The sequence below is a fragment of the Coffea arabica genome, chromosome 9e, assembly GCF_036785885.1.
Source record: "Coffea arabica cultivar ET-39 chromosome 9e, Coffea Arabica ET-39 HiFi, whole genome shotgun sequence".
NCBI classification, from domain to species: domain Eukaryota; kingdom Viridiplantae; phylum Streptophyta; class Magnoliopsida; order Gentianales; family Rubiaceae; genus Coffea; species Coffea arabica.
The window spans coordinates 645,091-658,906 of record NC_092327.1 but is presented as its reverse complement, the minus strand read 5'-3'; the positions used below and the strand labels follow the sequence as shown (position 1 = coordinate 658,906).

General features: G+C 34.0%; 1 protein-coding gene across 4 annotated transcripts; it reads left to right on the top strand.

The window, feature by feature from the left end:
* The first annotated feature begins 5,267 nt into the window (after positions 1-5,267).
* LOC113698693 (uncharacterized) lies at positions 5,268-7,872 on the top strand. 4 transcript variants are annotated; one of them, XR_003450273.2, is made up of 4 exons: positions 5,268-5,618; positions 6,034-7,277; positions 7,383-7,421; positions 7,555-7,872. XR_003450273.2 is itself a non-coding variant. In XM_027218598.2 (3 exons), exon 2 carries the CDS (start codon positions 6,226-6,228, stop codon positions 7,258-7,260), a length of 1,035 nt encoding a protein of 344 aa, XP_027074399.2. In that variant the 5' UTR covers positions 5,268-5,618; positions 6,034-6,225; the 3' UTR covers positions 7,261-7,277; positions 7,555-7,872. The 4 variants fall into 4 exon arrangements, 1 of the variants encoding a protein (XP_027074399.2); XR_003450274.2 differs by having other exon boundaries at positions 7,383-7,446; XR_011821450.1 differs by having other exon boundaries at positions 7,383-7,452.
* The last annotated feature ends 5,944 nt before the right edge of the window (positions 7,873-13,816 follow it).

The following is a 13,816-nucleotide window of genomic DNA, read 5'->3' as shown; positions in this document are numbered from 1 at the left end:
TTTTGTCATCATCAAAAAGGGGGAGATTGTTTATCTCAATTCATATCTTTTGATGATTACAAAACAAACGGATGTTACTAATACTTTTTGTAGAGACTCTTTTCAGAAATGGCGGTCTGAGGACTTAGAGCAAAAAGAAGATCAAAAAAGGTGAAAAGTGCTGAGGAAGATGTCGGATGCATAAAAGGAGAGTGTCGGGCGTCCGACATCCATTGAGTAACTTCGGACGTATGAAGAACTCAGACTCGGACGTCCGAAGAAGACAAGCCAGGGCTTCTACGATTACTGATCACGATCGGACGCTCAACACCTGAGCATCGGACGTCCGACAAGCGTTGCTGAACTTCGGACGCAACACATTGGACGAATCAGCCGTCCAAAGGAATTGAAGAGGAACCTCCAAGTCTGCATCTTACCCTCGGACGCATGGTGAGAGGGGATCAGACATCTTAAGAGGTTCAAGAAAATTTCTCGAACTCACTGACCTCGCTCGGACGCATAAAAACTGACTATCGGACGTCCGACAGCACCAACAGCTAGTTGACTCTTCAGATGCCTTCTATCCGTTGACAGCATTAATTGAAGAATTTTTTGGTCTCCTATAAAAAGAACAAAGTCAACCACCTCAGAATAACTTTGCACATTAAGTCTACATCAAATCGTGAGTGATTCAAGTGTTAGAATACTTTAAAGGAACATTTGTATTCTTAGCTTGTGCAATTTTCTTGTAGCTTTTCAAGTGTGACACAGCTTCTTCAATAGTGTAGTATTGTGAGGGTTATCCGAGTGTTTGTAAAACTTTCTTGCTTGACCAAGTGAGGTTTAGGGCAAGAAGGAAGTGATCCTTCCGTTGTACACAAGAAATTGGTTGCAAGATTGTTGAACTTGAAGTAGCTTGTTATATAAAGTGTTGTTCAAACTCAAGTGGAGTTTGAAACCTGGTTTGTTTCTCTACTTTCGTTTATAGCTTTACTATATAAACTGTTCACCTCTTCATCTCACGAACACTTGTGCTTTCTTGTAAACTGATCCATTGAGTGGTCTTTGAGAAAAGAAGGGTAGGCTTGAAAAAGAGAGACCTATATCTTAGCTGGTTTTAGAAAACCTAATTCACCCCCCTCTTAGGTTGTGTTCGATCTTTACAAACAACAAGCCATAAAGTCAAGGAAAATATAGCAACAAGGAACACTCACCTATTTAAGCAAAATAACGTCCAAAGTTTTCTTCCGGATACACGCTCAATCACCAAGGTATCCTAATATAATCAAACGAACACATTATGCTTCAACCATCAAAGATGTAAGTGAGTCAAAGAAAAGTCGAATACGTACTAGTACAAAGTATAAATATGATTTTGGTAGTGAAGAGAGTACATTGAAACCAAAGGACATAAGTAAAATATTTGTAAACTTAGACTCACTTGTAAAACTTTAAAATCGCTATTTGAGTCGAAATGGCAAAGAAAACGTAAATACCCTAGATGGTTCGCGTGGTATTCTCTCTCAAGCCTTACTCAAGTCGCAAGTATATCGACCTAGTTCTCGAGCATAAATTTGGGCAGCACGCCCTTTGTATTTACCTATTTTTCAGCCATTTATGGCTTCATTCTTTTCCTCAATCAAACCAAAAGTCATAAACAAAATCATCTCATTTCAATAACCATTCCATAGGCTCCAAGTCATACAAGTACAAAATCAAGTTAGGAGCATGTGCGGAAATGAAGGTTGAGTCAAGAAACAAAAGACAGATTTGATGTTGTTTAACGTAACGGACACAACCGAAGCTACGCCTATCGGATTGGGGTGAAATTTATACCGTTTCGAAGCTAAGACAAAGGCCTACAACTTTAATGAAGACTACTGAATCCACTTTGTAGTGTATCTAAGTCAAAATCTCAAATAACAGAACCAGCATCTCACATTCGGGCTTGTTGACCGCTTTATACGTAAACGACAATAATTTAGGCTACCGAAGTCCAAAAGGGTGATTCCAGGGGTGTTGAAAAGCTAAGACATGGCACTACAACTTTCCTGTTTTGGCTAAATGCTAGTTCAGTATGTATCAAGGTGAAAAGACACGATCAAATTGATGAAATGTCAAAACTGTCCATTGGACTAAACCTATGGTAGTCAGGGGTATTTCGGTCTTTTCACAGGTTACGTTGCTCCGATTGAGCTAAAATTTTGTAGGAAACTATAAAACATCATTCTATACAACTTTCATGTTTTATGCTAAGCCTAATTCGACCTCTAGCATAGGGAACTAGAACCGGGCAGAACTGAAGCTTCAATTTCCAGAAATCTGGAATTTTGCTACATCAAGCTATAATTCACATTTTTGCCTTAAAACCACCACTACTTTCTCCTTTACAAGATTAGATACCATATATATACACCATATAACACCTAACCAACAAGAATTATAAGTGAATAAATCGAAACCCTAACTCAAAATTCATCCCTCCAATCATCAAAACCATTTCAAACAAGCATCACAAGCACAATTCTAACATTAATACCCAACTCAATCATGATTAATGGAAAAGAAAGGGTGATCAGCCACTATACCTCAAGACAAGGCCTTGCAAGAGTGATCCTCCACTACTCCTTAAAATTTTTGGTTCCTTAAGCTTCCCAAGCTCTCAAACTATTGATTAATCGGTTTAGATTTCTTGTTTTCTCACTTAAGTGGATCAAACTCAAGATGGATTATGGTTTCCTTCTCTTGGCTTTTCCCTCTCTTTCTCACGGTTCATATGGCAGAAATGGAGGCTGAAATAAAGTGCAATTGAAGCTTCAAGAAGGTTAAAAGGATAGGAATTGATTTGGGTCAAAGTGGACAAATGTCACCCTTGGATTGGAAGTCAAATTTTTTTCCTTTTCTCCCTTATTTTGGTCTACAATTTCGGCTGACTTGAGCTGGTTTAAGGGCTGATATTTTGTATTACTATCAAGGATATTTTATGATAAGAAATTGGTAGTCAAGTGGGGTGTTCAATCGGTAGTGAACGGTACCCGTCGGTTCAACCCGTTTTTCCTTAAATCGCGTATACTAGGATTTTAACTTGTAATTCACTAATTTATTATTACTACTTCTAATCACACACTTAATATCATCTAAAACTCACTCTTAATCACCAAATTTGATCCACACTTCGTACCGAATAGTCACACCACGGATAGGCGTAAAAATCCTAATTCGCACTAACTTGAAAATGAAAAGGAAAAACCCTTAATTCTATATTCATTTGCACTGATTGTGGGGTGATTGGGTAGTAGGGCCATTATAAAGTAATAATTTCCAAATAAAAGGGTATTTTAAGAAAAATATAAGGAATTTTACCGGTCCTCACATCGATAATGCGTTTCAAATTTAACGTACACTAACTCATACTCGGAAAATAATTTTAAACTGTATTTACTTATAAAGTACATAGAAATTTTAATATTTTAAAGGACAGTATAAAATATAGGCAAGGAAATAAAATATTGCTTAGAAAATGTGAAAATTGTCGGGTTCTCAAATACACAATACAACATCAATTAAATTTCATAATTATTTTTCACACTCCTCCTTTATATTTACTGATTTAACATTCACACTTTTATATTTCATTTTTGCACTTGATCACCATCGAGATTGGTATGTGTGCACATAAATGTATTACTCTATGCTTACTATTACGCACTTATTGAATGAATTGCTCATTTCCATTATCAGCCTCACCTAATGACCGATCACTGGCAATTGCTAGAATCTGATACAAATGGACACTGAAAGTTGTTGACAAAAAAATTAAACCAAGCTATTTAGGATTTTAATAGTTTTAGAAGTTGATTTGTTATTTGGTAACTGGATTAGAATTTGTGTCAAAGTTGGTTTAGGAAATATAGTTGGGTTGTGTTTAAAAATTAGTATTGGAATAGGTGTTACGGTTTTATGTGTCTATTTAAAGACTTGAGTCCGACTTTTGTTATTGAAAGAGTTGTGATTTTTGAGTTATAAAATTATTTCCTCTCCAGCATAATACTTTGCCATCCTCCATCCATAAGGGTGATTAGACAATTGAGGCCACGAAGCTTTGTTGTTATATTTTCACTTCTGCAACTTATTGTTTCCGAGAATTCTGCTTGTGACTGGTAGGTTTGTGGCTGTTTGTTTCTTCGTTTTTTGTCTCGAAAGTTCTTCGTCCTTTCTTTGATTTATTGATTGGTTTTGTGAGATTCCGACGTTACTTCCGTCACGTAATTTTTTGTGCTAATAAAAGTTAAAACAATACACTGAAGCCAGCCACTGTCCACAGGGTAAAATTACTTTTATCCCCTGTAGTTTGATATTTTACCACATAAATTCCGATGATTTTAAAACTTATATGCAACCCTCTCATAATTTGGGTTAAAGTGTCACCACGAGTTTTATTTTTAAAAATTAATGGTGAATAGGAAAAAGTCAAAATTAAACTAATAAATGAACAAATTTACCCTTTGATTACTTCTTTTTTTCCCCCCAAACATAAAAAAGAAGGAATTGAAACAAAAAAAAGAGATAAATAAGAAATATAAGATACCATTAAAGATTTGGTTTGAAAACCTATAATGATAGTTGTAGTGAAAAAAGATTTCGTAATAAAGCCTCTTGGAAAGCCTTATCCCATGCTTGCCATTAGGGGTGTGCAAAGTCGAAAAATTTCATTTACCGACCGAATTCGAATTGAATTTGGAATTTCGAAATCGGTAATTCAGTAATTTGGAATGGAAATCGGAATATCCGATTTCGAATTGGTCGAATTCGGTAATAAGATTTTTCAAATCGGAAATTCCAATGTCGAAATCACAATTCGAAATCGAAATCGAAATTGGAATTCGGAATTTCTATTTCGATTTCAAATCTGTTTTTCATATATATATATATATATAATATAATATAACATTTATATTATAATAATAATTTTTATATTCATGAATTCGGTGAAATCGAAATTCCTATTTCAATTTCAATTTCGTTTTCACACACATATATAATATATTTTTATATATATGTAATACTCCCTCCGTCCCTTAAAGTCTGTCGCGCTTGGGAAGCAGCGCTTTTTATGCACAGTAAAATCCACTTGTTTTTAAACCCATGGGTTCCAAATTTGCCCTTCACATTCACCGACAGACTCAAGAAATAAATGGGTCAAAGAGGGACCCATCAAAGGCATTCCATTGTTTCGGCTACCAAAAACAAAAGCTCATTTCCTTATCAAAACCTTCTTCATCCAAAGCAAATGGGTCAAAATGGGACCCACCAAAAACCAATCTTTTGTTTCAGCCACAAAAACCGTTTCCTTATCAATTGCTGCCACAGAAACTGTTTCCTTCTTCTAGCAGACATTCATCACCGCCTACTACTAAAATCTTCTCTGATTCTCCGTCGTTAGCCATTCTTCAATTGCTGCAAATTTAAGCTACGATAATTTCTCTGGAATAACTACAAATTCCCTCTTTTCATACTCCATATTCACTTGAAAGTTTTCACCTTTGATTACAATATTGGTGCTCCAATTCAAGAGAGAAGCATTGGAAGGATATGAAGTTGATTGCTAATCCATCGTTGATAACAAATGAGATTAAAAGGTTAGTTAACTGTCTTCTATTCTTTCTTTTTAATGGTTTTTTTCTCTTTTCTCATGTAAGAAAGGCTGGATCTTTTAAACTTTTGTAATGTTTATTTATTGATTATTTTGTCTATAATTTCTTAAAGATTTGCCGCCAAATTATTTACTGAAAATTTGGATTTTGGCGGATTACTCCAAAAATAAGTCTTGAAATGCCTATTTTAAAATATTTAATGGAATTGTACACTGATTTGTACCTCTATATATGCAGTCTGTTTGTTTTGTTTTAACACTCTGTTTCTTTTTTTTTACACCATGTTTCAAAGGTGATTCTTAAAAGAAATATGGATACTTTTAATGATGTTGAAACTAATAATTCTACAAAGAGATTGACTAATCAAGAAAGGCAAATGATTTTTGAAGCTTTTTTACAGGAAAGTAATGGCGGTAAATTGAAAAGGGGAACCATCAGGAACATTGCAAGCCTATTTAAAACAAGTGTTAGGACAGTTCAGAGAATTTGGAAGCTAGCAGCAATTACTTCTACAGATGGAAGAGTTGATGTATCACGCAGATTTTCTAAAAGATGCGGAAGAAAACGAGTGGATATTGATTTTACTTTGATCATGGCAATTCCTCTCCGGCGTCGGACAAACATCAGGTCACTTTCCAGTGAAATGAAAGTGTCCAAATCAACCCTTCACCGACGAATTAAAGAAGGTGCTATAAGGCCACACTCAAATGCACTCAAACCACAATTGACAGATCAGAATAAGCAAGTAAGGCTTAACTTTTGCTTGTCAATGCTTGAACCAGAAAGTCTCAACAGCAATCCAACATTTATGAGTATGTTCAATGTTGTGCATATTGATGAAAAGTGGTTTTACATGACTAAAGAATGTGAAAAATATTATCTTCATCCTCAAGAAGAAGAACCTCTTAGGACATGTAAGAGCAAAAAGTTCATTGTGAAAGTTATGTTCCTAGCTGCTGTTGCTCGACCACGTTTTGACTGCTCTGGTAACCCAACATTTGATGGGAAAATTGGGATTTTTCCTTTTGTATTCAAAGAACCAGCAAAGAGGAGTAGTAAAAATCGTATGGCAGGTACATTAGAAACTAAGCCAATATTGTCAGTGACCAAGGAAGTATATAGGAGATGTTTAATTGAACAGGTTTTGCCTGCAATACATGCTAAATGGCCACGGGATGGTGGTAGTGTTACTGAAATTTTGATCCAACAGGATAATGCAAAACCACATATTAATCCCACTGATCCGGTATTTATTGAAGCTGCTTCTAGAGATGGATTTGATATTCACTTGTCATTTCAGCCTCCTAACAGTCCGGACATGAATGTTCTTGACTTGGGATATTTTAGAGCTATACAATCCTTGCAACATCAAGAAGCACCCTTGTCAATTGATGAGCTAATTCTTGCTGTGGAAAAGTCATTTGATGAATTATCAAGTGAAAGTCTAAACAATGTTTTCTTAACATTGCAATCATGTATGGTAGAGGTGATGAAAAATCTTGGGGGAAATAACTATAAAGTGCCACACATTGGGAAGCACCATTTAATGAAAGAAAGTTGTCTTCCACTGCAAATAGAATGTGAAAAAGAACTTGTGAATCAAGTTCTAAGTCATATGCAAGCATGATTATCTTCATTGGACAGGTAAGATTTTATAAAGCTTTTTTTTTTTAAAGATTTTTTTATCTCTAATTTTTTGTGTGTATGGTTGTTTAAACTAACTAGTGTTCCTTATTTTCATATTTGTAGGTACTTAAACTTTACTAATCATGTGTTTTGAACAAAATGGTATGGGTGTTCTAATGTGCAAAATGTACATGTACTCAATGTTCATTTGTCTAGCTATTCTTGTTCACTTTGCTCTGGAGCATCTTTATTTGTTGTTTATCACTAAATTGTGTCCTATCTCATCTTTTGGCAGATGGTTGAAGTCAAGCAATCCAACCCTTTTGATTTTGTGGTGCAAGCTTTTGATTGGGCAAAGAATATAGAAGCACTTTTATGTACTAGTGGTTTTTCATTGACTGCTTTTATTTCACTTTACAAGATTTTAGAATAGCTCAGTCAAGTTAGCTTGACGTTAGTAGTAGTAGTGCTGATTTTTGTACAAAAGGGAAAATGTGCAATGCTGAGTGAAGCTATGTACATGTATAAACATTGAAACACTACTTTTGTTGGAGTTTTTGAAACTGTCAATAGCATTATTCTATAAAGGGGAAATAGTGCATATTGGTTTGCATTCTTTTGCTATTTGGTGGTAGAATATCTGTTTTTGCATTTTTGAGTTTTGAAACATTAAAAAAAAAGAGAGGAACTGACACTTCCATAGACTACGTTTAAATTAAATTTGGTAGTGAGTGTAGTTTTTTTTCTCCAAGTAGAGTAACATGCCTTATTATTTTGCTCATTTAGTTTTTGGGTCAATCTAAAATTATTCACCTATTTTTTACACTATTTTCTTGCTTTCAATATGAATTTATTTTGTGAAAGTTGATCATTCTTAACAAATTAGTGCGTATGAAAATAATTTAAAAATTGAAAGCTTTCAAAAGAAAATCACTAATTAAATCATCTCGATATTCTATTTCCTGCAAAAAATCGAAATGATCCTCTTGATAACAAAATCAGTTTTCAATTGAAGTTTAAAAGAGCCATGTGCACATTCTTGATGATGAATTTGGCTGGAGTCGAAACTTTGTTGCTGGAGCCGAAAGTCAAATATGGTACAAGTTGGAATATTTGGATGTCCTTTGGAACCACACATCAATTTGTGGGCCAACTAGCACATGCATTATCACACTTTTAATGGAGGGCAGAAATGGAAATTCATAGCTTAAAATAGTTTGAAATGTCAAACATGACAAATATTTTGGGACAGCCGAAAAAGGAAAGTATGACACTATCAATGGGACGGAGGGAGTATAATATTTATATAATAATAATAATAATTTTTATATTCATGAATTCGGTGAAATCGGAATTTACCGTATTTCGAATTGAATTCGGAATTGGTGAATTCGAAATCGAAATCGGTCGAAAATTCTGATACCAAAATTTTGAAAAATTCCAATTTCAAACTTCCGAATTACCGATTTCGATTTCGATTCACACCCCTACTTGCCATGTTTCACAAGAAAGAGTCGACAAAATAATTTGAACAAAAATGCAGTGAGCTAAACATAAAAGTAAGAACCAAATAATTACAAGACCATTTTAAAGCACTCAACCCAATATCTTTTGTTATGTTAACACTTAGAAGATGATTTTTCATCAATGTTAAACACGAGTAATTCATTTTCTAAGTTTCCATGCAATGGGGAGAAGCATATTTTTCAATCCTATCACGCATATGCAATAAAGAAGGAATCAAAACTTGCAAGTCATGGAAAACAAAGATGAAACTATAATCCGTAAGTGTAAGATGAAACTTGGAAATATGCAAGTTGCAACAGTAAATAACCACTTGTTTATTACAAAATTGGTAAAGAGGAAAAAGCCACGTGTATTTACCACTATGACTGCCTCTTTTAACTTATCACTAAACATTGAATACTGTAGACGGTATTAGCCCAATCCTTCCCATAATAGGAAGACTATGATTCTTCCCGGAACCAACGTAGTTTAGCCTTCAATTTTATGGGTTTCCAGTTCGGCAATGCTCTCCGGGATTGCAGCCTCTATTGTAGCCATTTACTGGTTTTCCTGGTCTACAATTTTCTTTGTTCTGTCCGTTGCACGGAGTTCCATCTGCATTCATAGCACCATTTGAGATTGAATTATCAGCATATGCAGACGGTGCACTTACCAAAAGTGCGAAAATGCAAAGCAAAAGGATTTTATTGCAAGACTTCACCATCTCGAATGAACAATGAGATGGTCCTTTTGACTTGCAATATCAAAATCCTCTAAGCTTTTCGGGTTCGAGTTGAATGTTGCTCGTGATAGGCTTATATACTGGTAAAAGGTTAAATTATGTAACGACTTTGCTTGTTTTGTGGAATAATTTGAGAGGGTCAGAATCATATTCTAGAAATAGAAACTAAACATGAAGTATTTGTCACTGGAACCACCTTCTTCGTAGGGAATTGAATACGTAGCCTACAATAAGAAATTTCCTACACATTTACAATCAGTAACAAAAATTTGCAGTATTTCCTGCACATTTACTGTCAATAATCAAGATAACCAAACCCAAAAAGTTTACAAACATAATTATTGATTAGGCTTAAATGAGACAAACTTGAGAATTTAAGGTGTAAAGGTCTAAAATTAAAATTTTAAGATACAAAGTGTCCAAAAGTAATATTGAATGTGCAAAATGAGAAAATGATACAAGTTTAAGAATGCAAAATAGAGTTCGTCCCAGAGCTTCCAAAGAAACATATTGAATTTTAGTTACATCTCTCTGTTAATACAACGCAAATAACCTTCAAGTCACTGTTGATCTCTTTTTTGTAACAATCGTACCGGCATGCAATAAATATCAAAAAGCCAAGAATTAGTTCCAAATGAATCAACAAAAAAGGTATCATTCTAGAGACTAGTCAAATAAGATTTTGGGTAGAAACGATTTACCGTGGTGGATTACAATGTTAACAGACCTCGAGCATAGAGGGCATAGAGTTCACATCTGTACTTTTATATCTGTCAATCGTATCGAAGCACACAGAGATTTGGAAAATATGAGGTTGTTAGTTTCTGCACTTGAACAATACCGTGGGTATTAGATCAATCCTTGCCATAATCCAGAACCTTGTTATTTTTTCCAAACTTACGAGTTGTGCAGCCTTAAATCTTCCTCTGGAAGTCCTGATCAGCAACAAAAATTAGGGCCTTATCTCAGTACAAACGTCAACAAAAAAAAATCAAAGTATAAGAAAAGAAGTTGCATACAAATTTGTACCAGATCATTGAGACCAAATGACATCGTATTTGTTGTTCATCATTCGAATTCTTAAAATAGAAATTAACAGGAGTAAGAAATAGCAATATACCAAAAAACATGACAAAAGCAAAATTCAGTATTAACTATGCATTATAAGTTTTTAACTACATCTATCATAATAAGATTTCATATCAATACTACGTTTAACTAAATACATCTTGGAGTTACCCGAAACTAGGGATGGCAACGGGGCGGGGTTGGGGCAGGGGACCCCTCCCCCATCCCCCGCCCCGCTGCCTACAAACTCCCCCCGCTCCCCCGGCCCCGTCCCCGCCCCAAATTGTTATATAATTTTATTATGATTAAATTTTTGCAAATAATCAAGTACTAAAATATCAACACATCATCAAATTATTATTCATTGTAATTTTACAATTGAAATTTATAAAAACAATCAAATAAAAATTATTTGAATACAATCCAACATGATGAAATAAATATAACTAAAGTAGTCAAGTTTTCACTTTTGGCACAAATACAATCACTAATTCATTAGTGTGCTTGTGCTTTTTTAAGAAACAAATGTTATCGTATTAAGTGTAATTAGGGATTTAATATAAATGTATTAGTAAATTTAGTATAACCAATTAATAATTTGAATTAGTACACATATCTAATTATTAGTATAATTAATAATATCAACTATATTATATATACTAATAGACATTACATAATACATATAACTAATAATATCATTATCATAAGTTTGTAACTAATTAAATTATATATTATATATATAATTATATACATATATATTTTATATATTTATTTTTTTAAAGCGGATGGTGGGACGGGGGTACACTCCCCCGCCCTCCGCCCCGTTTCTAAGCGGGGGGAAAGAAATTCCCCCCGTCCCCGCCCCAACCCCCTCCCCATTAGCCCCCCGCGGGGCGGGTGCCCCCCATTGCCATCCCTATCCGAAACTAAGCAAATTTCAACATATGCTTGGATCTTACAACATTGCCTTCGTGTGACAAGAAGAAGGCAGTAACTCGAACTTGATATAGTGCCATGCTTTGCTACAAAAATAAGGTGAATATGTTAAGAGAAAAAAATTTCTTATATTTGAAGATATGTGTAGTGATAATAGAATTGTAACCTTCAAAAACCCAGCAAAAGGGTTCACTTTTTTAAGGTCTCGTCTCCAACTTTACAGGAATTAAATCAGGTACGTACCATGGTCACAGCTACAAATTATCCATAATATTACATCAAAGTTAATCACTAAAAAGTTTTGTGGTAATTTTTATACCACTATGGGATTGAAAAGAAAAACATACAGAAAAACAAAAAGTGGGCGTCATACTGGTAAAATCTAGTATGTTTCCCTTGGCATAGGATTTGCGAAAATAGAGAAAAAAAATTATTACTACATAACATCAAAGATGGAATGTAATGTACTAAACTCTCACTAGTTTATTAATAAAGTTAAGTAGTGCAAAGGTTGGCTGACTACCTATAGAGTGAAGAATGTCTCAACTACAATTTCGGCAATCTAAAATTAGCTCTATGCACAGTTAATAGGAAATCTGTGCATATGTATACGACTGATTGCGTATTTGCTATATATTTAAAAAGTCCTTGGAGGCCATATAATTTAATCACAGCACATATCACATATCACATATCACAACTAACATTATAAATACTCTACCTTACTTGAGCACAATTTTAACTCATGCAATATTATGGGAGAATAAAATTTGTATAGTAATAATGTCAAACAATCAATCATGGCATACACTATACAACATAAATTAAACTTCATATTTATATTTCACACTCCTCCTTTATATTTACTGATTTAACATTCACACTTTTATATTTCATTTTTGCACTTGATCACCATCGAGATTGGTATGTGTGCACATAAATGTATTACTCTATGCTTACTATTACGCACTTATTGAATGAATTGCTCATTTCCATTATCAGCCTCACCTAATGACCGATCACTGGCAATTGCTAGAATCTGATACAAATGGACACTGAAAGTTGTTGACAAAAAAATTAAACCAAGCTATTTAGGATTTTAATAGTTTTAGAAGTTGATTTGTTATTTGGTAACTGGATTAGAATTTGTGTCAAAGTTGGTTTAGGAAATATAGTTGGGTTGTGTTTAAAAATTAGTATTGGAATAGGTGTTACGGTTTTATGTGTCTATTTAAAGACTTGAGTCCGACTTTTGTTATTGAAAGAGTTGTGATTTTTGAGTTATAAAATTATTTCCTCTCCAGCATAATACTTTGCCATCCTCCATCCATAAGGGTGATTAGACAATTGAGGGCACGAAACTTTGTTGTTATATTTTCACTTCTGCAACTTATTGTTTCTGAGAATTCTGCTTGTGACTGGTAGGTTTGTGGCTGTTTGTTCCTTCGTTTTTTGTCTCGAAAGGTTCTTCGTCCTTTCTTTGATTTATTGATTGGTTTTGTGAGATTCCGACGTTACTTCCGTCACGTAATTTTTTGTGCTAATAAAAGTTAAAACAATACACTGAAGCCAACCACTGTCCACAGGGTAAAATAACTTTTACCCCCTGTAGTTTGATATTTTACCACATAAATTCCGATGATTTTAAAACTTATATACAACCCTCTCATAATTTGGGCTAAAGTGTCACCACGAGTTTTTTTTGTTAAAATTAATGGTGAATAGGAAAAAGTCAAAATTAAACTAATAAATGAACAAATTTACCCTTTGATTACTTCTTTTTTTCCCCCCAAACATAAAAAAAGAAGGAATTGAAACAAAAAAAAGAGATAAATAAGAAATATAAGATACCATTAAAGATTTGGTTTGAAAACCTATAATGATAGTTGTAGTGAAAAAAGATTTCGTGATAAAGCCTCTTGGAAAGCCTTATCCCATGCTTGCCATTAGGGGTGTGCAAAGTCGAAAAATTTCATTTACCGACCGAATTCGAATTGAATTTGGAATTTCGAAATCGGTAATTCAGTAATTTGTAATGAAAATCGGAATATCCGATTTCGAATTGGTCGAATTCGGTAATGAGATTTTTCAAATCGGAAATTCCGATTTCGAAATCACAATTCGAAATCGAAATCGAAATTGGAATTCGGAATTCCTATTTCGATTTCAAATCTGTTTTTCATATATATATATATATATATATAATATAATATAACATTATATTATAATAATAATTTTTATATTCATGAATTCGGTGAAATCGAAATTCCTATTTCGATTTCAATTTCGTTTTCACACATATATA

What these genes read in the sequence shown, in the direction of transcription:
- LOC113698693 (XM_027218598.2), top strand. Translation starts at nt 6,226, where the DNA reads ATGGCAATTCCTCTCCGGCGTCGGACAAACATCAGGTCACTTTCCAGT.